Below are 26,524 nucleotides of genomic sequence, written 5' to 3'. Positions count from 1 at the left end.
TACTGGATTATAAGCTGTAGTTTAAAATCAGCTCAGGAAGTCTTTCCATGGGTACGTTTTATATGCTGTCATTATACACTGTGTGAACAGTTTTACTATATCTTGAAGTTACATTTATATTGTTATGATTATACATCTGTCTTCCTTCTAGGTTATATATCTCCTTGAACATAGAGATGATATGTCATCTCTTTGTGTCTCCATCACCAGGCATATGACCCATAAATTTATTTGTACTATATCTAGAGATAGAATTGATATCTCTAGATAACTTATAGTGAACATAATATATTTTAAAAGTTATAGACTTTGTATTTGTATACCTTTTATTTTGAGGAAACTACCTGTTAGGCACAGAATAACATAAAGAAAGCATTTAATGTATAGTATGATTTTTGAGTTGTCCATGTATAATTTCTGCTTTACAGTACAATATATTTGTTAATGATCAAGAATAGTATTTCCAAATATAAGTAATTTGACTTTTTCTATGGGGGAAAAATAGGCCTTCTTGCGCCAGTAGCAACAATTCTCTGATAAGGTGTATAGTTGTCAAAAATAAATCTCTGAAGTGCATTATTTTTTTACAGTTCTGTTAATAGAATTTTTCCTTAAGTTTCTTAAATTGTTGTTCTTTTCAGTCATTATTCAATCTTCTGGAATTTAGAAGATTAGTTCTGAATTACAAGCCTCCGTCAAATGCTCACGATTTACCTCGAAATCAAAAGGTAAAATTAAACAAAGGATCTTAATTTTTAATGTGTTTATTTTGGTGATATTTGCCTCTCATCATATCTGAAAGTGTCAAATTTTAATATTAACGCATTAATCTCAGTTATTACTGCAGTAACTTTATGTTCTTTGTCAGTATATTTTAAATATGAATTTTTCTCCACCTGTGTGTCAGTATTATTCCATTACTTTTGTATAATTTTAGTACTTGCTTTTTTTTTTCTTTTTGGACTAATTTCAGTAAACTTTATAGGCTGCAACTTACAATTCAAGATTTTTCTTTGTCTCCTGAAAAATTCTATTGAAATCAAAAGTTTTTTCACTTGTTTTTCCATAGCCTGGCCCTTTAAAAGCTTAGTTTTACACTGGCTGCCTTTGCAGTGCCAGTCTATTTTGTAAGTTAATATCGTTGGGTAATATAATGTGACAGCACAGACAGGAAGGCCTAGTTCTGCCTGTGGACCTAAAGCCAGATAGCACCTTGCTTGCTCAGTCTCTGCTCAGTTTCCTTGCCTAAAAAGTATAAATAATAATTGCAATTATTTTTATCAAATTGCTGTGAGAATTAAATGAGATAAAACATGTGAAGGGCTTAGAAGTAAGTACCTGGTACATAGCAAGTACCAGTTGTTAACTTTTGTTAGTTATTATAGTGTTCATATTAGCTTTTCAAAATACAGGACTGATTTGCATGCGGAGATTCATGCTTAATGGAAAAAAAATTAATTGTGGAGATAATATGCTTGAGTGTTGGTCTTCGGTGATCTTCTCATAAAGATACTGTATCCCTAAAGGGAACTAGGTTTCATTAAAGTGTTAAACTTTGTGTGACCTATTGTTAGTAGTAATGATAAATTACTAGGTTATTTTTTCTTTTAATGTATAATTTTGAAAATTACTTCTTCTGCAAACATATGAAATATTTATAATGTAAGCTGATGGGAATATAGCTTGATTTATAACCAGGTTTTCAGGCTATAATCTTTAGATTATAAAGTATCAGGCTGATAAGCCATTTTCAAAAGGAAACGAAGATCATCTGACAACTTCTCATACCTCCAGATGAATTAAGCAAAACCCCTTCTGTCTTTACAATTTTTACATGAGGCTTTTGGATTATTGCTTCCCTTTATCGCAGTTTGTTAATATGAGCAGCCCTGTCTTTTGATGTGTCAGTTGGAGTATTTTTATAATTTATGTAACATTTTCTAAAAATATTACTTTCATTGACATATTGATATATATATTGACCTTTTTAGTTCCTGGATTTTAGTGCTTTACAGGGTTTGAATTTCTTTTATTCTTCAAAGTGTTGAATAAAACCAAGTTGCTTTTCTAATCTTATTTAGTAAACAATTGTGATATCCATGCTTATGTACCAGAGCTAGTTTTGGGGTCATGAGAATGTTCAGCTGAATGCCAGAGAAATATATAGGTCCAATTTTTATCCCCCTTCTAGAGAAATTTATTTCTTGCAGTGGAAGGGTCAGCATGTCCAGGTGTACGTTTAGCTTAAGGAATGAAAAGAATCTCTACTTCTATTCACAAAAGACATTTACTTAGAAGCATACTGCACAGTTTTGTAAAAAACTGTTTGACAAATGAGGTTATTCTTTAATTTGGCATGGTAACAGCAATACATACTATAACTTGATGTCTTTGAAGCAAACATGGGGGATTTATAGGTAGTAATCAGCCACTGATTGGTGCTATATTCAGTTGAGGTGATAAAAAACACAGGTTTTTAAAAAGGTGTCTGTAAATTTTGTCACTTATTATTTAATAATGAATTTACATTTAATTTATGTTTACTGCTGCTCTGAGTTTGAAACTAATGTGCTAAGATACAGCGTGCCCTTGGGGAGCATTTTGATCAAATCACAGAGATGTCATTTGCTTGTACTGCTAAGCAGGATATTTTCTTTTATCAGCTTTTAAAGGTTACCACAAATACTGTATTAACATACGTAGTGAGAGAAAGAGATGGAGTCTTTGAAATTAGTTTGTATTTTAGGTAGACTTCGTTATCGTTCCTAGAAGTTGAAACTAATTTTATACATTCATATTTATTTGTATTCACGATTTTAATGTCTAGGAGAACTGAGGTACCGGGAATTGGAAGATAGATTCTCACTGTACACATCTCACCCTCCCCACCTTCACACATGTTCTCTTTGACTTAAGAAGTCAAACTGATGGCAAAACATATATTAAATGTTGACAACACAAAGATGCATAAGCTCACAATGTTTAGAAGTAATCTCTATATAAATAGCTAAAGTTTTATTAGCCGTAGGTTTATATTACTTAAAGTCTTGATTTGTGGCATTTTCCAAATAAATAGTATTTCCTCACTTTTCACTACTCACAAGTGTGAAGCATATGAGCCATATTGTATTAGTACACAAATACCTGAAGGATTTTTGAATTTTACAAATAAAAGAGGCATTCTGGAATTTCTGTCTTCATCCATGATGAAGTAAGAGACTGGATTTACAAGTCTCTGAATTTTAAAGGAGTCAAAGCATAAAAAATGTTTTCTGACTATAGTAAAATTAAGTTAGAAAACCAACAAGAGGATATCTAGGAACTCTCCCTGATAGTTTATAATGTAATAATATATCTTTAAATAATATAGAGGACAAAGAAAAAATCAAAAGGGAAAGCTCAGAATATTCTGAACCAAATAAAAATTGAAATGTGACATATCAAAATTAGAGGGATGCAGCTAAAGCAGTGGTTAGTGGAAAGTGTATGAAATAAGAGTGATTTCAAATTAATGACAACTTAGACATCCAGAACTTGGTGGGGAAAAAGAATTAATTTGAAAACAGAAGAAAGGGAATAATAAAAATAACATAAATCAATAAAATAGAAATCAGAAAAACAATAGAGAAAATTAATGGAATCAAAAGCTACTTCTTAAAATTGGTAAAAGTGATGAACCTCTAGCTCAACTGAGCAATAAAAAGAAAGAAGAAATGAGTTATCAATATAAAGAATGAAAGGGGCATATTACTGCATACTCCATAAATAATGAGAGAATAATAGAATATTATAAACAGCAGATAAAAATCTTAAAAACCACAAGCTATCCAACATCACTGATGAAAAAAGATAATATAACTATTCCTATATTTTAAAAATTGAATTTTAGTTAAGAACCTAGCCACCAAAAATTTAACAGCAAAATAGTTCACTGGTGATTATACTAAACATTTAAGAAAGAAAGAATACCAATTCTTTAAATGTTTTTCCAGAAAATTGAAGAAGAGGTAAATCTTCCCAATTCATGAACACAGTGTCACCCTGAAACCAAAAGTATTATAGAAAAAGACATTCAAAGAAAAGAAAACTACAGACCAATATTTCTCCTGTATATAGAAACAAAAGTTGTAGGAAATTTTGGCAAATTGAATCCTGCGATTTATAAAGGCTAATACTTTATTGGCAGGTGGGGTTTATCCAGGAGTGCAAGATTAGTTATGTGTTCAAAAACCAGTGTAATTCACCACATTAACAGATTAAAGAAGTAAACCATATTATCATCTTAGTAGATTAAGGAAAGGGGTATGACAAAAAAGTAACATCTATATTTCACAAAATCTCTCAAAAACTAGGAATAAAAAGGAACTTTCTTACACTGTTAAAGCTCAGTTTTGAAAAATACAGTACACAGCTAATATACTTAATGGCGAAAGACTGAGTGCTTTTTCCCAAAGATCAGGAAAAGTCAAGGATGTCAGCTCCTTGGATTCTTCAAGGATGTCACTTCTGTTAAGCATTAGACTGGAGTCTTAACCAGTTTTGTAAAGCAAGAAAAAGAAACAAGCATGCAGATTGGAAAGGACGAAATAAAGCTTTGTGTGTGTGTGTGTGTTTTATAACTTTTCTAATGTAAAAAATCCCAAGTACTCTACCAAAACAAAAGCTAGAAGCAGGAAATGCATTATTAAGGTTGCATGATACAAAGCAAGCATACAAAAGTCAATTATATTCCTAAATACTTACAATACACAATTGGGGATTTAAATTTAAAAACTACTTATATACAATAGTGTAAAATATAGACTTTTAGGGGTAAAGTAGACAAAAGGTATATATAGAAAACTGCAGAATATTACTGAGAGAGCTCTGGCTGGTGTGGTTGTGTGTTGAGCACTGGCCTGCGAACCAAAAGGTCACTGGTTTGATTCCTTGGGGGCTCATGAGAGGCAAAGCAATCAATGTTTCTCTTCCCTTGCTTCCCCTCTCTCTAAAAAAATAAAATCTTAAAAAAGAACTTTAAAACTTATTTAAAAAAAGAATATTACTAAGAAAAATTAAAGAAGTAAAGAGGTATATAGCATGCTCATGGATCAGGAGATTCAATATTGTTAAGGTATCACGTGTCCCCAATTTAATCTCTTTATTTGGTGCATTCCCTGTCATAATCCCAGTAGGCTTTTTGATAAGAATTAGTATACTGATTCTAAAATTTATATGGAGAATCAAAATAGGTAGGATAGCCATAGCAATTTTTAAAAGACAATTTTGGAGGAGTAATTATCGGGCGACAGTGATCAAGGAACTCTGTTGGCAAAAAGACAGTCATATAGACCATGGAGCAGAATAGAGAGTCAAGAAATAGACCTACACATATAGGGTGAATTGATTTTAACAGTGTTACCAAAACAATTCAATAGGCAAAGAAAAGTCTTAAATTAATGGTGTCATAGACAGAAAAATAATTCTCAATTCTTACAGGATATTATACAGGCCTTCCTGCTTTAGAAATCCAAAGAGGGTTTTTTGCTTTTAGGAGAAAAAACTGTTTCAGTACTAACATAGGTCTTTTGTAAAAGTGAAGTGGCATAACTAGAACTTTTAAGAAAGCAAGGAATGCTCCTCACGTTACACCATTTTGACTTAGGAAAGTTTTATGGGAACACTCTAGGTTAGGATAGTGTGAGAATCCTGTATATGAGAAAAAATGATAATATTATAGATATAAAAGGAAGAACTAAAAGTATAAAAAGTTTTGAAGGAAACATAGAAAATTTTACTGTTTGGGTTTAAAAGATTTCTTAAGTAAGACAACAAAAGTACAGATTATAAAAGAAAAAATGATAAATTAGACTATTAAATTTAAAAACTTGTAATCTTTGAAAAATATACAGAAAGAAAAGACAAGCCACAGACTTTGACAAAATATTAACAAAACATGTATCAGATAATGTATCTAGAATACAGAACTTGTGTAAGTCAGTAATAAGACAAGTAACCTATTACTGTATTGGGAAAAATGTTTTAAGATATACGTTACCAAATAAGATAAAACCACATGAAAAAATGTTCACATTATAAGTCATCTGGAAAGTACAATTTGAAACTAAAGGTTATGTGTACCTGCAAGAAGAACTCGAGTTAAAAACATAACTCACATGTAAGTGTTGTAGAATGTGGACCTAGAACTCTCATTACACTGCCAGTGGGAATATAGTGTAATGCCTCTGGAAAACAGTTTGATATTTTCTTAAAAACATCCATACTATGTTAGCCCTGCCTTTCCAGGTTTTTACTCTAAAAGAAATGAAAGCATATGTCCATACAAAGACATGTACAATAATATCCACAGCCCTGGACCATGTTAATTGATAAATAAGTGTGGTATATCCATACAATGAAATACTATGAGCAATAAAATGAAATGTATTATTATTAATGCATACAGTTACATGAATAAAGCTCAAAACAACAAGTACATAGTGTGTGGTTTGATTTATATAAATTCTACCAAATAAAGAGTGATCATGGTTGCCTAGGATGATTAGGAAGCGGAATGAGGGATAAAGAACATTTGGAGAATGATGGGTAGGTATGCTGTATTGATTGTGGTGATGCTTTCATGAATATACATGTCTGAAGCTCATAAAATTACACACTTTATAATGTACAGCATATTGTACATCAGTTATATCTTGATAAATGTGTTTGAAAACAAAGAACAATGTTAGAGTAATTTTTATGTGGTATTTTCATAATTTAGGCAAATGCAGTAGCTGCTCTTAACATCATTTCAGTTTTGCCACTTGAAATTCAAACATATTTTCTAGCCACAGGAGTTATCTGAGAGAAAAATATTTTATTATATTAAAGTATTTTATTTTTCACATATGCTTTTCAGCAGAATTCCACTTAATTTTCAAAAGTCTTATTTTATCCTTGCTACTTAGCAAGGAGTGTCTCAAAACACTGCACTAATTTTAGATATAGAGATAAATGAAGGAATTGACCTCAGGAAATTAAGGATGTTTATGGAAATTATGAATTTAAATTTGTAGTATTTACACTTTTAAAACTTATTTATATAGGACAATTATAGAGGAGTAGGAAGTACCACAGAAAATTATGGATTAATTTTCTATCTCATTTCAAACTTTTACACTTAACTTTTATCATCAATGATGGAATTTTTTATACTAAAGTAAAATACATGTTTTCCATAACTTAGCATTTTTATGTCAGATAGTGCACTTTGTGATTGCTAAAATGGTATATATGATAATTTTGGATCAAATGGCAAGTATATTTGGAATCAGTTTTATTCCCTTACACCTATTTCCTAGGATTCCTTTTTTAATGCATTCTGAAAACAGCTATTTCTATATTGTTTATGTTAGTCTGAAAACAGATGTACACATATACACACATTTTATAATGCTGAGAAGTCCAACTCTGCATACTTGGAAAACTTTTCTAATGCTTAAATTGTGTAAGTTTTATCTGTTAAAATTGTTACTGCAAGAGCTAACTGTAGTAAGAATTACTTTTGTTGCCATAAAGTATTTTTTTTACTAACATGTGAATTACATTCCTTTTAAATTTCCTGTTTTAAAATAAATTGCTCATGATTGATAATATTGGGTTATTTCTTTTCTTTGATTTAACCAGTAAGAATTGAATGCGTGCGTTGTGTAGCAAAAAGTTGTGGAAGAGATACAGAAGTTCTTGGCTCTGAGAACTTTATAGTCTTATTAAGAAACACAAGTAAGATTTCAAATGAACACCAGGTGTATATTACATTAGTCTAATATTAGGATCTAGTCAAATTATTAGACTAATATTAGTCTGATAATTAGGATCATCACATGACAGTGGCAGTTGGTGATCCATTGTTGAATGAAACACGTTCATTTTTATTACCTGTAGAGTTTGAGGGAATTAATGACTTGGAGGGATTTGGGAAGGTTTCATGGAGGAGGGATTTTTGCTTAAGTGGCCTTATTGAAGTAAAGTACTTAAAAACAGTGCCTGACACATAAGTCAGTACTCACTTAACGGTCACAGTTGTTACTGCCGTCCTCAGCAGCATCTGGGCCTTGCTGAATGGAACGGATTATAATAAACAGACTTGAATGAGGAGGATATTGTTGGCTGGGTAATGACGTGATTTGCTATGAATATGTGGCATTTATGCTGAAATTGTGAGCTTAGATTAGATCCTTTGCTGTTTTTGTGCTTGACTGCTTTGAATCTCAGTACCAACACTTCTTTAATTATGATGTAGGAGTGCTGGACTCATTCCTAATCTGTATTACTTAAATTATAGTTAATTTTAAAATGAATATGTTTACCAGTAGAGGTTTTGTTAATCTTCATTTAAAAGTTTTTTTCTTCCAATAGGAGCATCGGAATTTGCCTTTTATGCGTGAACTGAGATATCTATTTGCACTTCTTGTTGGTACTAAAAGGAAATATGTTGATCCATCAAGAGCAGTTGAAATTCTTAAGGATGCTTTCAAATCGAATGACTCCCAGCAGGTAGCTGTATTGTGCTTACTTGTTTATTAATCATTTGTATTTTACTTAATGTGATTGTTTAGTCAGCTTTTTAAAGATTCATGCAATTGAAGATGCTGTTATTCATCTTTATTAAAATAAGCTCTAGCCATTTAAAACATTAATTTGGAAGATTTTTTAATTAAGAAAAAAAGGTATAATTTATATTATGATTGATATTGGTAAGGTAAAACAATAGGTAAAAGTAAAAATGCTCTAAAATGTGTAATTAAAAACCTTCACAAATATATGATAGCCCAAGGCCAATGCAGTGTATCTGCTTTTGATATGACTGGGCTGGCAGAGAATAGTTTTCTTTAAAAACTTGGAAGAAGTTTCTGAACTACATTAACTTTTGTTATTGTTACTTTTATTTTTCCAATTTGTATGTCAAACTGTTACAGAGTGAAAGGGGATTCTTTCATGTGGCGCCTTGGTGTAAAACCCAACAACTAGTGTTGAGGAAAACAGGTCTTTATTTACAATATTCCAACCTGGGGAGGGCAGTGAGCACTTCAGCTCAGAGCCCTGGTCTCCCACGGGACCTAGCACGTCCCTTGCTCTTCAAAAGGCTGGAAGCCAAAAGCATGCCCAGAAGTTCCCCATCCCTTATCTGTCAGCTGTCTCCTTCAGGATTTGGGGTACGATGTCATCAGCCTCCATATAATAGTCCAGGAAAACATGTGCCATGTTGCACTGGATCACGCATGGTTCTTTCTCTGCCCTTTCAAAGCCGCATGGAGTTCCCCTCTGCCCTCCTTGCGAACCATGTAGAACTCCTCTCCTACTCTCAAAGCTGCATGGAGATCTTTCCTTTCAAAGCTGCATGGTGTTCTCATCTCAAAACTGCATGGAGAGAACCTCCTTCTAAAATGTCTGCCACTTATTTTTAAACCCCTGACTGCGTCCTCTGATGCAGTGGGTGTGGTGCCCAGTTCTGACCATTCACAGAACCTTTCACAGGCTCTATGCTCTTTCCACACCATTCCATGGTCCAAAACCCCTCCCATCTTCTTGGGGCTTTGGAAGAACCAAATCCATTTGCATAACTGAGACACTAAGCTTCTAGCCATAGTCATGCAAAGACATCTTAAAAGCTGTTCCCTTTCCCCCATCCCCCAACCCACAGGCTCTGGGGGTTTTTGGACACCCCTACTCTGTAACACAGCTGTTTGATGGCTTTTTATTCACTTTTTAAAAAGAATATTGGGAATATTTCTATGAAGTAGAAACCTCTATAAACAAACCATTTTCACATATAATCTGAGAAGTCAGAAAATTAAAGAAGGAAAACAAGAGAAGCAAGTAGCAAAGATCATAGCAGCAGTGTTGGAAAACATGACAATGAAGAGGTAATGGGCAGAAATAAAGCATTTCATAAAAGTCACTACACTTACAGTGTAGTCTTTGTGAAACTGGAAAAGCCGGTGCTCCTGCTGCCTGTCACCTAACAGACCCAATAAGCAGAGACAGTGATTGAATCTTTATGGGCGCTTTATTCAAATGGTCGGTGATCTGAGAAGACAGCGGGTTTGTACCCTAATAGATTCTTAAATTCCAGTATAAAATGGGCCCTTTTATAAGGAGAAGAGTAGGTAAGGGGGTTGGAATTCAGGGAAAAGGTTAATTGGATAAAAGTTGCAGTGTCCTTTCATCTGTGTCTTGGGCAGTGGTCCCTGTGCCCTGGGCTGTGGTCTTTGTGTCCTGGGGGGTGGTCACCCTGGAGTACAATTGCTCAGATACAGTCTTGAGTGCTTGCAGTCCTCCCGAGGCACAAAGGTGGAACTGCTTATGGTTTCCTGCAATCAAGGTGGGTCGTATCTCCAGTTCCTGAAACAATAGCTTTTTGCATACATTGATTATTAAACCCATTAGCTGCTACTTGAAACTAAAATTTTCCAACATTTGAGTGCGCCATCATTCGTAGTACTTGGATGTATCTCCATGTGGAGAGGGTGTTGGGGGAAGGGATCTGAAAGATCTGAAAGATGCATGATTCTGCCACTCTGCTACCGCCTTCCCTCTGCCTTATTTTATTTTATTGTATTTACATTTTATGGCAAAGATAAATGAACAAAAATAGTGCTCATGATGTTGTTGGGGAAATGAGGTCTGTACACGGAGTTGTCAGAAAAGCGTTTTAGGGACCCACGTATGGGAGGATGAGGTGTAGTGGTAAGATTTATTGGGGTAGAAATAAAAGACTGCCCCCAGCTTCCCGCTGTTTTATCTCTGTCCATCGTGCTGTGGAAGAAGTTCAGCCTTGTCTTCTCAAACCCAGAAGAAAGGCCAGGGTTTAGAAATTCTGTGCCATTGGTTCAGTCCATGCCAGACCTTAGTCCAGTTCAGTCTCTGTCCCTGTTCCAGCTGTGGCCTCTGCCTGCTGCGCTGCTGTTCCCAGGCTTGTGGGCTGTTGAGCCCATTTGGCTGCTATAGAGTGAGACCACGCAAATGGATGGGCAACCGAACATATTACCATCTTTGTGAAACTTTGATTATATGTTAAACTTTGATTATATTACCTTGAGCTTTCAGATTGACCAGTCTCTTTCCTAGTCATTCCCAGGCTTGTGCTGGGTCCTACTCCTAACAAAGCAGATCCTCTTCCCAAACTAGATTTCTCCCCCTTGTGGTTGCCATTTTGGCTCCTACTGCACATGTGCCCAGCAGAGCTCCCCCCACACCCCTTCTACCCATGATGATCCTCTTACCCAGCCAGTTGTACCCTGGGAATATTGGAAAACCAATCCTTTCTCCCTGTTAAGGAGGGGCGGGCACACACAAAATGGTATAATGCCCCACCAGTGCCTGTTAGATTTAGTGTCTTAGCTCTTACAACAATGCTTAAATAAGTCAAAAGAAATAATATTCCTAAAAATGATCTCAAACCACCATTTTAGGGCACTCTGGTTCTAAGTGTGGAGTGGGTTTTTTTGTTTGTTTTTTATTTTTTGTAGTGTTATTTTCTTATTTAGTATATGTACTCTATTTTCTTGTGGCTACAGAGGATACAGTTAAATTTGAAAAGTCACTACCATTCCTTGACTTATTTTTTCTTCTGGAATTGTTTTTTCTTTGTCTTTTTCTTCATTACTCTCCTCCATGTTGAAGCTTTCTGCCGACGTGTAGTGCTCTTTAGGTATCTTTTCATGTTTAAAATTGAGGCAACACAAGCTTCATTGGGAACCTTATATGTGCATAGGTAGACTCTGGTTTTGTTTGAGGGGGAGGAGACGACTAGCTGTTAATGCTGTGATGTGCTCCAGAATGCCTCGGCGTGACTGCCTCTGCTTGGGGCTAGCAGTGTGGAATAACTAGTTTTCTTACTGTAAATTTTTTTCCCTACTATGTCTTTTAAAGTATTTGCACATCAGTTGAGGTAGATAGATTTGATTCTCTTCTTAAGACACTTGAATCTGAAGTGCACATTAGTGACATAGTGGAATGAACCTGTAAGTGAAATAAGCATTATGTTTTTTTTTAAGTAAATTTATACTTACATTTCATGTTCTCTCTAATTATATCATATTTTGAAATATGCAGGTGTCTTGGGATAACCTTTGGGATATAGTACTGCCAATTTTAATCATAATTATAACAATTTAAAACTAAAATGTTATAATAAAGGCTTCACCTTTTTTTGTCTTGATGAAAGGTAGAATTATTTTATAATTGTAAATTTTAGATTGATTGCAAAAAAGACAGATTAATTTCTTCTGAAGAGTACTATGATAACTAGGAAACATTTGTTTTCTTGTCAGATAACTTTGCAAGATAACTGAAGTTATAGAAAAGTTATGGAATGTTTTAAGGTGCTATAGATTGCTAGGACAACTGTAACAACATACCAAGTGACTTCAGAACAGTAGAAAATTGTTCACTCCATAGTTCTAGAGGCCAGAAATTCTAAATAAAGGTGTTGGCAGGGTTTATGCTTCCTCCAGTGGCCCTAAGGGAGAAAAGCCTTTCTTGCCTCCGTCATCTTCTGTTGGCTCCTGGTGTTCTTGTCTTGTGGCAGCATAGCTCCATTCTCTGCCTGTTCTTTTTTTTTTTTTTTTTTTTTTTTTAAGCAGATATAGAGACCAAGCTTTTCTTCTTTTTATTTTTTTTAAATTACTTATTTATTTGTTTGTTTGTTTACTTATTTTTAGAGAGGGGAAAGGAGAAAAAGAGGGAGAGAAACATCACTGTGTGGTTGCCTCTCACTTGCGCCCCCAAATGGGGACCTGACGTGCAACCTAGTCATGTACCCTGACTGGGAATCGAACCAGTGACACTTGGCTCGCAGGCCAACGCTCAATCCACTGAGCCACAGCAGCCAGGGCCTCTCTGCCTCTTCTTTACGTAGCCTTTTCCTCTGTGTGTCTGTGTGTTTGCTCATTTTCTGTTTTGTAAGAGTACTCGCTTGGATTTAGGGCCTATCCTAGCCCAGGATGATCTCATCTTGAAATCTTTACCTTAATTACATCTGCAAAGACTCTGATTCTAATAAGTTTATATTCTGAGGTTCCAGGTGGACATATATTTTGGCAGGTCAGTGTTTAACCTACTACCGATAGTATGGAGGATGTTTATAACTGGATTTTTTTTTTGCTGAATTTAGTTGTCTTTAACTATACAACTTTGGAGTAATTTATTCAATCTTCCTAGACCTTAGTTTCAATATTTTAAAGGTGTTTAGTTAGATCTAGATGTTCTTTAAACAACTTTTAGATGGAAAAAACATGATAGTAAGTTTGTTTTATATTTAGGACTATTTTGATAATGAAAGACAAATTGCTTACTCTGATTTATCTGTTTTTGATGGATGTTGTTAGTAAGAAGAGAAGGAAAACTCTGACTCCAAAAAACCTCCGCTGCCTTGCGGCATACCTCTTCAGGGGAAAGGCTAAGGGAGTAAACCCCGACAGAAAATCCGGAGCTGGAGTCCCTAAGGCGGTTTGACGTTGTAGTCAACACCGGCAACTCCTGCGGCGCACCTGAAGCCAAGCTGTATTGACTCCGTCTTTCCCTTGGATCCTTCAGCTGTGAAGAGAGGGGGGGTCTGCTGCATGGGCAACAGCAGACCCTCCATATCACCCTGCCCAGGCTCTGTAGCTTCAGCTTCACTGGAGAGGACACTCCAGCGTCATCGCAAGATGTCGATTCAACACGGGAGGAGACAGATACCGTGTCACTCCCGAGTCGGACTGCACAGCCATTCTCGGCGGTGCAGATAGACTCTTAAGAAGCTACACCATCGTCTCTCGAGACGGACGGCTGCCGACGACGATGTTAGTAAGATTGATTTATTTTTCTCCTAGGTTCTATATGAACCTATTTTCTATATTTCAACTCATATATTTGAAAGAATTATGGTAGTTGATAAGTACCACTACTATTGGCTATTCCTGTTTTTCTCTTAGGGAAGGAAAGGGTGACAAAAGGTGATAGATGTGCTAGTTCTGAGGAGAGGATTAGTTTGAAGTTCATGAGATAGTAGACTCAATAGTTGGGCAGTCATGAGTGATTGAACTCAACCTAAATTAACAGATGCTTTAGTTAAGTAGATATCATTTTTAAAACGTGAATAAGAAAAGTATGTCTTCCTTCTAAAAGAGAAGCCTGAATAATCCTTTATAAAATTGAGGACTTTTTGGTGATATGGGTCCTTTTATAAAGATTCATTATAGAGCTTTTTTGAGAGAGTAATAATTCTTTTTAAAAATCTCATTTATAAGTTTGAATTTTTTTTCCTAAGGTGAAATACAATCACAATGGTTATCAGTATAATGCTTGTTTTTCTCAAATACTGATCTTATACTCTGGTTAAGTTATAAATGTTTCTTGCTTTTGATGTGAAAGATTTTATATGATACTTTTGTGAGTAGTCAGTAGTTATACATTTGGATGTCTGGCTGTAAGTTTTATGTTGCAATATTTAATATTTTTGTTAATAGGCTCAAAAATTAACGACCTTTTTATCTTTCCACAGCAAGATGTGAGTGAGTTTACACATAAATTATTAGATTGGTTAGAAGATGCCTTCCAAATGAAAGCTGAAGAGGAAACGTAAGTTACCATGAAATTCATTGATGGGGTTTAAGAGCTTCATAAATAGCATTCATTTTTTCCCTTGTATGTATTCAGTGTCAACAGAGAAATAGGAATCTCAGATATACACTTGAGAACCCAAATGTTATCTCTGTATTATTGACAAGCTGTTTTGAATTTATGGCCACAAATGCTGGTAGATTTAGATTTCCACTATAAGACCAGAATCGAGCCAGAAAGATCTAAAAATTGATCCCTGAAAAGGCTATTCCTATATACCCCTTCTTTTCCTTAGATTCAATGAGGACAGGGAGATATTTGAAGTAAGACTTAAGGTTTCAGAAGAAATGGAAAAGCTCTAGGCTCTTTTTAAAACGGTTTTAGAAAAGGAGGTGATAATCTGTTACTGGGTCAGGTAATGTGACTAGGACCCAAAGAAAAGTAACAAAAAATAAATAAATAATATGCAAGACTTCAAAACCAAAATAGAATGACTCCTTCAGAAGAAACAAGGATTCAGGAAATTGTCAAGTGGCACTCTTCTAAGTCTCTAGGGAGCAATGTGTTGAAGATGGGACACTATATGAAGTGCTTACAGAAAATCTTGATAGATTTCAGAGGAAGAACTAGGGGTTTAAAGTAAAACATTTAAAGAACTGCTGAGAGCCCTGGCCAGTATGGATCAGTTGGTAGGAGTGTTTTATTCATAGACTGAAAGGTTGAGGGTTTGATTCTCGGTCAGGGCATATAACTGGGTTGGAGGTTTGATGCCTGGTCAGAGCACATACGAGAAGGCAACCAAATGATGTTTCTCACATCAGTGACTTCACTCCCCCACTTCCTCTCTCTCTCTCTAAAAGCAATAATTTTTAGTATTAGAACCTTTAAGAAAAAGGAACCAGGGTGGACAACCATAGATCAAGTACACATAGGCTCTCCATTAGCAATGCTGGTAGAATCCTTCAACTTAGAAGGTGGACAAGGTATGTTTGATTAATAGTGGCTTTGCCCTTCCCAATAAGTCCAAATAAGCATATATCATATGAGATGAAAGTCTGAGATTGAAATGTATAATGATAATAGAAATATCAGGCACTCATGAGCACAGACTGTGTCAGGTCCTCTTGTAAGGGTATCCTGCATAGTAACTCATTTTAACCTTTCAAATAGCCTTGTGAGTTTAATGACAGTTATTATCTTCAGTTGTCAGGTGAAGAAATGGAAGAATAAATTTAAGTAGTTTACCCAAGGTGACACTAAATAGAGCTGAGTGCATAACATACATTATTTTTCTTTTAATGTTTTCTTTATAATTTACCATATTTATAACGATATTTATGTTTCTTAACGTGCTTTAGGGATGAAGAGAGGCCAAAGAACCCCATGGTGGAGCTGTTCTATGGAAGATTCCTAGCTGTTGGAGTACTTGAAGGTATAGTTACATGTTTGCTTTTTATTACAATAGAAGAGATATTTTCTGTTAGCTCCTTTTTCTTGATACTGACTCTATATTTGTTGAACTGTTGTTCATTTTAGTTTGACCTACTCTGTCTAGAATACCTGTTACACTGCTACTACTAATCATTTATATACAAAGCACAGAATGTGTGACGAAAACAAAGGTACAGAGTTATTTTGTCACATGCTACTTGATACTTAATATTATCCTGTTGTTCTTTCCCTAGGAAGGCTTATATAATTGGTGAATTATTGGGATACAGAGATCAAGGGGGCAATTGTTGGTAGATCTTTTGAAAATAATATTGTAGTCGAATACTGTGTTTTGGACTATTATTACTGTTTTTGAGGGTTTCGAGTCTATGATATTGAAAGCTGCATTTAACAATTTAGTATAATCAGGATATTACAGGGGTTTTTTTCCCCTTTTTATTGAATTTATTAGGGGTGACAATGGTTAACAAAGTTATACAGGTTTCAGGTGCACAATTTTACAACACTGTATTGTGTGTTAACCACCCCAAGTCAACTCCTTGTCCATCACCGTTTGTCGCCCCCACCATCCCTGCTCCCCCCAGAAATCACTATTGTCCTGACCAAGATTTCTCTTTTTTTTTGGTTCAATCCCTCCATGACCCCCACCCAACTCCACTGGTTGCAGCTGTCAGCCTGCTCTATATGACTTTGTCTCTATTTTGCTTGTTAGTTCATTTTGTTCATTATTTTCCACATTTCAGTGAAATCACATGGGACTTGCCTTTCTCTCACTGGCTTATTTCACTTATCATAATCTTCTCCAGGTCCATCAATGCTGTCGCAGAGGGTAAGACTTCCTTGTTCTTCATGGCCAAGTAGTATTCCATTATGTAAATATACCACAACTTTTTATCCACTCATCTACTGATGGACATTGGAGCTACTTCCCAATATTGGCTATTATAAATAATGCTGCAGTGAGCATAGGGTGCATATATTCTTTTGAATTGATGTTTTGGGTTTCTTGAGATAAATTCCCAGAAGTGGAATAGCTGGGTCATAAGGCAGTTACACTTAAAATTTTTTGAAGTAACTCCAAACTGCTTTCCACAGTGGCTGCACCAATCTGCATTTCTTCCACCAACAGTGCAAAAGGGTTCCCCTTTCTCCATATACTTGCCAACACTTGTTTATTGATGTATTGATGATAGCCATTCTGACAAGTACAAGGTGATAGCTCATTGTGGTTTTAATTTGCATTCCTCTGATGATTAGTGACATTGAGCATCTTTTCATATGTCTTGGCCATCTGTATATCCTCTTTGGAGAAGTGTCTGTTCAGGTCCTTTGATCATTTTTAATTGGGTTGTCTTTTTATTTGGTGTTGAGTTTTATACGTTCTTTATGTTTTGGGTGTTAACCTTTTATCAGATGTATCAGCGAATATGTTCTCCCATTCAGTGGATTGTCTTTTTATTTGTTGATGGTTTTCTTTGTTGTGCTCTTTTTAGTTTGATGTAGTCCCATTTGCTGTTCTTTTGTTTCCCTTTCCTGAGGAGCTATATCAGAAAAAATATTGCTACAGCAAATGTCCTAGATTTAACTGCCTATGTTTTCTTCTATAATTTTTATGGTTTCGAATCTTAACATTTAAGTGTTTAATCCATTTTTAATTTATTCTCATGTGTGGCGTAAGTTGATTATTTAGTTTTATTTTTTGCATGTACCTGTCCAGTTTTCCCAACACTATTTATTGAGTAAACTATTTTTACTTTGTTATATGTTTTTGCCTCCTTTGTCAAATATCAATAAATGTGTGCATTTATTTCTGAGCTCTTTCTTGTGTCTCACTGATCTGTGTGTATGATTTATGCCAGTACCCAAGCTGTTTTGATTACTGTGGCTTTGTAGTATAGTTGGATATCAGGTAGCATGATTCCTCCAACCTAGTTCTTTCTCAGAATTCTTGTGGCTATTCAGAGTCTTTTGTGGTTCTGTATAAATTTTTGGAATATTTGTTCTGGTTCTGTGAAATATGCTATTGGTATCTTGGTAGTAATTGTGTTGAATCTATAGATTGCTTTGGGCAATATGGACATTTTAATGATATAATTCCTCTTATTTATGAACCCAGTATATGCTTCTACTTGTATCTTCTTCAGTTTCTTTCTTCAGTGCCTTATAATTTTCTAAGTATAGGTCTTTTGCCTCCTTGGTTAAATTTACTTGTATTTCTAGGTATCTTTTATACAATTTTAAATGGCGTTATTTTCTTTGTTTTCCTTTCTATAAGTTCAGTATTGGCATATGAAAATGCAACTAATCTCTAGATGTTAATTTTGTATTCTGCTACTTCAGTGAATTCATTTATCCATTCCAATAGTTTTTTGGTGGAATCATTAGGGTCCTTTATATATACAGTATGATATTATCTGCAAATAATAATAGTTTTAACTTGTTCCCTTCCAATTTGGATGCCTTTTATGTCTTCTTGTCTGGTTCCTATGGCTAGTATGTCCAATACTTGTGAAAGCAGAGATCTCTGTCTTGTTCCTGATCTTAAGGAAAACTCTTTTAGTTTTTGCCTATTGACTATGATGTTGGCTGTGGGTTTCTCATGTTTGGTCTTTATTATGTTGAGTTATGTTTTCTCAATTCCCATTTTACTGAGAGTTTTTATCATAAATGGGTGCTGGATTGTATCATATGTTTTTTCTGTATCTATTGATATGATCATGTAGTTTTTATCCTTTGTTTTGTTAATTTAGTGTATCATGTTTATTGATTTGTGGATATTATAACCAATGTTTCACCTCTGAAATAAATCCCATTTGATCATGGTGTATCATCTTTTTGATGTATTGCTGAATTCTGTTTTCTAATATTTTGTTGAGGATTTTAGCATCTATGCTCATCAGGAATACCGACATATAATTTCCTTTCTTTGTAGTACCTTTATCTGATTTTTGAAACTGGTATAATGCTGGCCTCATAAATGAGCTTGGGAGACTTTTCTCCTCTTGAATTTTTTGGAATAGTTTGAGAAGGATAGTTGTTAGTTCTTAGAATGTTTGGTAAAATTCACCAGTGAAGCCATCTGGTCCAGGACTTGAGTTTCTTGGGAGTTTCTTGATTATTGCTTCAATTTTACTGATTGTAATCTGTCTATTCAGATTCTCTGATCCCTCCCGATTCCATTTTGGAAGACTGAATGTTTCTAGAAATTTATCCATTTCATCCAGTTGTCCGATTTTTGGCATATAGTTGTTTGTAACATTTTCTTACAATATTTATTATTTCTTTGGTGTCAGTTATTGCTTCTTCACTGGTTTCACTGATCTTTTGTATTATTTTAGACTGTTTTGTTTATTTTTGCTCTGATCTTTATTATTTTCTTTCTTCTGCTCACTTTTGTCTTTGTTCTTTTTCAAGTTCCTTTAAGTGTAAAGTTAAATTGTTTATTTGAATTTTTTCTTTTTTTTATTATAGATAGGTCTGTAATTCTATTGATTTCCCCCTTTAGGACATCTTTTGCTGTATCCCATAGATTTTGGGTTGTTATGTTCTCATTTTCATTTGTTTCAAGGTATCTTTCATCTCATTGTTAATCCAATCATTGTTTAATGACATGTTATTTAGCCTCCCTGTCTTTTTTGTTATTCATATTTTTTCTTGTGATTGATTTTTACTTTCAAACCATTATGATCAGAAAAGATACTTGATGATTTCAGTCTTCTTAAATATATTGAGACTTGTTTTGTGTTGTAAAATGTGGGCTATCCTAGAAAACGTTCCACGTGTGTACTTGAAAAGAATGTTTATTCTGCTGCTTTGGAATGAAATGTTCTGAAGCTGTCAATTAAATCCATCTTATCTAGTGCATCATTTAAGGCCATTGTTTTTTGTTGGTTTTCTGTCTGGAAGATCTATCCATTGATGTCAGTTGGCATTAAAATCCCCTGCTGCGGCTTTATTACAGTCAATCTCTCCCTTTAGGTACATCAATATTTGCTTCGCATATTTGGGTGCTCCTAGGTTGCATTCGTAAATGTTTACAAGGGTTTTATATCCTCTTGTTGGATTTCTCCTTTTATCATTATGTAGTGTCCCTCTTTGTCTCTTATTATGGCCTTTGTCTTATAATCTATTTTGTCAGATATAAGTATTGCTTCCCCAGGGGTTTTTTGTTTGTTCGTTTTTTCTTCATTTCCATTAAATATCTTTTTCCATCCCTTTACTTTTAATGTATATATATCTTTGCTTCTGAAGTAGGTGTCTTGGAGACAGCATACATGGACGGGTCTTATTTTTTTATACATTCAGCTACTATATGTCTTTCGATTAGAACATTTAAGCCATTTGCATTTAAAGTGATTATTGATAGCTACATATTTATTGTAATTTTATTCTTTTAACTATGCTTCTCTTTTCTTCTTAAAGCAAGCCCTTTAACATTTCTTGTATTGAGGGTTTGGTGGTAACAAACTTCTTTAGCTTTTTTATTGTCTGCAAAGCTGTTTATGTCACCTTCATTTTTAATGATAGCCTTGCTGGGTAAAGTAGTCATGGTTGTAGGTCCTTGCTTTTTATTATGTTGAATATTTCATATCAATTTATTCTGACGTGTATTGTTTCTGTTGAGAAATCAGCTGACAGTCTTCTGGGAGCTCCCTTGCAGGTAACTGCCTGTCTTTCTCTTGCTGCTTTAAAGATTCTCTTCTTGTCTTTAACCTTTGCTGTTTAAATTATGATGTGTTTGCTTCTTTGGCTCCATCTTGTTTGGGACTCTCTGCACTTCCTGGGCTTGTATGTCTTTCTCCTTCACCGGGTTAAGGAAGTTTTCAGTTATTACTTCTTCAAGTAGGTTCTCAATCACTTGCTTTTTCTCTTCTCTTTCTGGTACCCCCCTATGTTGTGGATATTTTTACTCTTCATGTTGTCCCAAAGTTTCCTTAAACTGTTCTCATTTTTTTCAATTCTTTTTTTCTGCCCTGACTGCTGTTGTCCCAGAAAGTAAAAGGTCACCAGTTCAATTCCTGATATTTATATAAATGATACTTGCTGCTCTGATTGGGTGTTTTTTTCTTACCTTGTCTTCCAAGTTCTAATTTGATTGTCTGCTTCATCCAGCCTACTGATTATTCTTTCCACGGTGTTCTTCATTTCTGACTGGTTGTTTTTTATGATTTCTGTGTCCTTTTTCATGCAGTTGAGCATCCTTATTACCATTAATTTTGACTCTATACTCTGTATCTGATAAATTGCTTTTCTTCATTTCATTTAGCTCTTTTTCCTGTTCTTTTATTTGGGGCCTTTTTTTTTTTTTTTTTTTTGATCCTTTTTGGCTGCCTCTTTGTGTTTGTTCCTATATATTAAACAGATCTACTATGACTCCCAGACTTTGTGGGGTACATCTCCTGTGGGGTGCAGTGGTACAGTGTCCTTGATCACCTGAGCTGGGTGCTCCAGTAACATCCCTTGTGGGTTATGTGAGACCTCCGGTTGTAATTAAGTCTTGATTGCTATTGGCTCATTTGTGTGTGGGATCAACCCTCAGACTGGCTGACTGTGAGATTCAACCCCGACCACAGTGCATGAGCTGCTGTGCAGGTGCTGACCACACAGAGTAGAATTTGCCTCAACATGGTTTGGTGCCTACCAAAATCTCCCTTTGGATATGCTGCTTGTGAAGCTTATTGGATCCTGTTCTGATGTCTGAAGCTGGCCACTGGGTGTGTTGGTTCTGGGCCTTTTGGGAGGGACTCTGGTGTAGGCAAGGGTAAGGTGCTGTCTGTGACTGGCCCTTGGCAACCTATTTGGAGCTACAAAGCAATTCTTTAGACTCTACTTTTCAAGAAAAGAGTTGACTTCTATCTTTTGAAAAATTAGTTAAAAGCAATACTACTCTGTCTACCCTAAATACTTATTACTTAAAATCTGGGCCTAACCAGTTCCTCTTTGATTTTCCTAACAAGGAATAGAACTGAGTCAGTAGATATACCTCAAGTAATAATACTACTAAGTCACAAAACATAAATTTTTGAGAACTTGTTTTTACTGAATGGCCTAATGCATCAACTTTTGGAAGTTCACCCAAAGTATAAAATTTGGAAAATTGGTTTTCCTTTTAGGTCTTAAGTAATGAGTTCCCACAAAATTTTGTTTGAATATAGTTTTATAATTTGGAGGAATATTCAGTCTTATATTAACAGGCCATTTAGATATTTGAAAAAAGCAGACACTAAGTAATTGTTCAGTCATTTAAAGGGTTATATTAAGGTGTCAGTATATTTTTATTAGCTTCAAATGTTAAGTATTCATTATATAAATAGTGGAATAGTTTACATAGTACATTCCTTTCTAATTTGGGATATTCATACTGTAATACTGATTTTTATTTGAAGAAGAACACTGTATCTGAAGCCAGAGAGTAGCTCTAATCAGGTTGTGACTGGGCACTACTTATAATACCCTTCGTGAGCATTTCTATCTGTATTATCTTGATTCTTAAAAGTGATTGTTTTCAATATATTTAGTTTGTCAATCAATGTTGAAGTCTTTGTACTTAGTAATTTCTTCAAAGCTATTTTGCTACATAAATGTGGTTTTAATACATTTCCATGTGAACTCTGTGTTTGCTTCATCAAAAATAATTTATTTTAGAGCTCTTTCTGGTCATTTTTACATGTATCTTCCTAATGCTGGGGAAAAGTCGTTTAAATGAGCTAACTATAGTGTATCATGAATTTGTTGTAGATACCAAGCTTCACTGGTCCCAATTCTCTCACTTATCTGGCAATCATATTTGTTTTGCTAAATCACTGTCTTCTGTCCTGTTTTCTGCATTAACTATTTCCATCTTTTCTACTTTCAATTTAACTTGTTTCTTCATTGTCTGAAAAACACCTTATCTTAAATTTCATAAGTTTACTGTGAAACTAATGAAACCTAACTAATCATCCTAAGGCCCTGAATCTAATTTTTTTAAATAATGTTGTATCATAGTTCTTAAGTACAGTATCATCAAATATATGCATTTCAGACTCTGCAACCTGGATCCATTCCTAATGCAACTGCATTTATATTTGTTTCTCCAGATAACAGAGGAATATTCAGTCATATCAACAGGCTGTTTATGTGTTCTTAGAATCTCGTTCCTTCATGCTTGCACCCAGACCTGATTACTTACTAACTTTGGGGTAGTTTTTCGTTGCTGTTCTTGTTGTTTGTATCTTCAGCTTTTCCCTCTTTAATGTGTCTTTCTCACTGATAATTTAGACATGGTCTGGTATCGCATATCTTTAAAAAACTTATCCTCACACACTTTCCAGTTAATCCCATTTATAAAGTTAAACTCCTTTAAAGAGAGATTTGATTTCACCTACTAAGTCTCCATTTATTCCAGTCATCCCACTTTCACTTCTGGTCCAGACCTCTTCTAAAAGGAATCTTTTTAAGGTTATGGCATTGATTTTTTGCACGGGTTCAGGTTCGTTCCCTCTCAGTTCTCATATTGAACTCTTACCAGCTATTAATTCTGTTGATTCTGCTCTTTCCTCTTCTTTTTTTTTTTTTTTTTTCCTATTCTTAAAAATGCTTCTCTGACTTCTATGGCACCATATTTTGTTAGCTTTTTAAAAATTTCTGTGTGAGTGCTTCTTAGAAATTATATTTATAGTCTCTTGTATCTAAGGTAGAACATCTCTGGGAGTCAGCTTAGGGCCTCTTCCTTATCTTGTTTACTAATTCCCTAGGCAGTCTCATTTACTCCCTTGATTTCCTGCTATCAGTAAGCCAGCAATTCTCTCAATTATAGCTTCAGACCAGAGGATTAATCTTACAGGCTCATATATCCAACTGTCTTCTCAAGTTGAAATCTCTTGGGACATTCTAAAACAATGATGGCCACTACTACCTTGAAACAAAAGGGGAAAAAATCCACTGTGCTTTCTTTAGTGGTTCCCTTTCAGCACATAACACCAATCCAATTCTTGGTGCGAAAAATCTGAGTCTCATTTTTCATACCTTTCTTACTCTTCTGTCCACCATCCTACCTAGCAGCCAGTCAATCAAGTCTTGCTGGGGCCCCCTCTTGTATATATGCATTAATGTGCGTATGTGTAAATTTGTCTTTTTTTACACTTTAGCTAGTAATACCCCCACACTACTTTTGTTTCTAAATGGATTCAGTAGTAGTCTTCTCATAGTCTATTGCCCACTTAACACAGAAGTCAGGAGGATTTTTATTTATTTATTTTATTCTTGGTCTGTTCCAATTATCCCAGTTTTACCCCATTGCTCTCCACTGCTCCACCCACTCTCCACTCCCCCAGTCAGTCCCTACCCTGTTGTCCACGTCCATGAGTCATTTATACATGTTTCTTGACTAGACCCTTCCCCTTCTTTCCCCCCTTTTCTCCCTTCCCTCCGGTCACTGTCAGTCTGTTCTTTGTTTCCATGCCTCTGGTTCTGTTTTCCTCATTTGTTTGTTTTGTTCATTAGGCTCCTGTTACAGATGAGATCATATGATATCTGTCTTTTGCCACCTGGCTTATTTCACTTAGCATAATACTCTCCAGTTCCATCCATGCTGTTGTGAAAGGTAGGAGTTTCAAGAGGAAGTTTTAAAGACATAAATCTGGCCCTGTTATTCCTAGATTTCACAATTCAGTGACTTTCTATATACTCAGAATATACTGGAGAAAAATTCTTAACGAGGGGTGTTAGACTTTTTAGATTTTGACCCAGCTATCTAATTTTTCATTATCATCTTCCTATTGGTTCCTCAAGCTATACTGTTCTCTTCTTAGTTCTTCAAACATGCCAAGTTTTTTGCTGCTTTAAAGTCTTGCATGTGCTATTCCTTGGCCAAGAATACTCCACAGTTCCCTGACACTCCGACGTGGCTAACTCCCACTCAGTATTCAAGTCTTTGCATAAATGTTCTTTTGCTGTGGAAGTCTTGTCTGTTCTACATTTCAGCCCTGTTCTACTAGGGTAGTTCCTCCTTTTTGACCCTCTCACAACAGTCTGTCTCAGCACACCTTTTATAACACTTATAACAACAAACAATTATTTGTTCAGAGTTATATGTGCAATTAATGTATATAATGTCTTTCTTCCAAAGAGACTGAGAGTTTCCTCTGCTCAGGGACTATATTTCTTTCATTTACTCTTCTACATATTCTCAGTGTTTAGCACAGTATTTTGCCTTTAGAAGGTACTTTTTGAAAGAATAAACAAATAAATATTTAAATATATACATACACATATCCACACACATACATGTGTATATGTAATTACATAAATACATATATATGTATATATGGGTTTGAATTAAATATCTCTGGCTGGATGTGATGTACGTATGTACATGTATAAACCAAAAGGAAAATTATACAAAATCACAACTGTCTGGAACATAGGGTTACAGTTTTCAGGTTCAAGAGATGATCCTATATACAGTTAGTAGCTAAAAGGCCACATTGAGGAACAGTAATTTAATTTTCCCCCCTCCTGTAGGTAAAAAATTTGAAAATACTGAAATGTTTGGTCAGTACCCACTTCAGGTCAATGGATTCAAAGACCTACATGAGTGCCTAGAAGCTGCTATGATTGAAGGAGAAATTGAATCTTTACATTCAGAGAATTCAGGAAAATCAGGCCAAGAGGTGAGTTTATCATTTACATCATTCCTCTCCCTCAGGTCTTCCTTACAGTGCTGTGAAGCACAATTTAAGGCCCTATTTCTATAGCTACCTAATAATTGAGAGAGAATACTCTGAATGTGTGTTTGCATTTAATGATGATAATTTAGAAATAGTTGGGAAGCCTGCACGGTTAATATAGCCTATAATCTATAGTAAATTGTCACAGAGAGTTTTCTCAAAATTTTCTGTTAAAATCTTCCTTTAGGACATTTTTCAGTCTTTTTAGACTTTTAAATTAAGCTACCAGTCATTACAGCAAGCTACTCCTGGAAGTAAAGAAGGAAAACACTGATATTAGGGTGGAATTCCATATAGACATTATGTTACTTGTATTAAATGTTGTTGGAATTTATCCAGGCCTCAATAGGCAACACCAGACTCCTTTTCTTGTAAAATAGCTGTGTAATTGCATGAAAGGCAAATAGAAGAACTTGTTTACTACAAAAAGAAATGATTTACAAAATATAAGCCTATTTATCTGTGTCCACTGGTCTCTGTCTTACCACCCAACTTTGTCTCTTCAGGTCCATCTATCTATATATGTGTTTATACATCAGGGTGGGGTAGTACAGTAGAAAGCAAAGGACAGACATGTGTCTCTAAAATAAGTCATCGTTCAACAGTTGTGAGTGGTTGTCTCTTTGTAAGCTCCATACATGAAGGCAGGATCTTCATATGTGCCATTCACTGCTGTGTTCCTAGTGGATAGTACAGTAATTGCAAATAGAATGGCATAACATTTATTGACTGAATGGATGAAATGTCTTAGTGTTATCAAAAAAATTCCTGAGGTC

At 35.0% G+C, this 26,524-nt stretch overlaps 1 protein-coding gene across 6 annotated transcripts in view; it reads left to right on the top strand.

Annotated features, from left to right (window-relative positions):
• Positions 1-26,524, top strand: part of USP25 (ubiquitin specific peptidase 25) — a 124,311-nt gene that overhangs the window by 51,075 nt on the left and 46,712 nt on the right. For all 6 annotated transcript variants that reach the window (XM_090275889.1, XM_090275875.1, XM_090275869.1 and 3 more), the window contains 5 exons: positions 642-728; positions 8,398-8,535; positions 14,528-14,604; positions 15,945-16,018; positions 25,543-25,691. In XM_090275889.1, coding sequence (XP_090132015.1) covers positions 642-728; positions 8,398-8,535; positions 14,528-14,604; positions 15,945-16,018; positions 25,543-25,691 — 525 coding nt within the window. The remainder of the gene's footprint in view (positions 1-641; positions 729-8,397; positions 8,536-14,527; positions 14,605-15,944; positions 16,019-25,542; positions 25,692-26,524) is intronic.

Source organism: Furipterus horrens, unplaced genomic scaffold (assembly GCF_987537825.1).
Source record: "Furipterus horrens unplaced genomic scaffold, mFurHor1.1.pri manual_scaffold_1, whole genome shotgun sequence".
In the NCBI taxonomy this organism is placed as follows: domain Eukaryota; kingdom Metazoa; phylum Chordata; class Mammalia; order Chiroptera; family Furipteridae; genus Furipterus; species Furipterus horrens.
The sequence above is the reverse complement of the archived record's forward strand: the minus strand, read 5'-3'. Positions and strand labels throughout refer to the sequence as shown.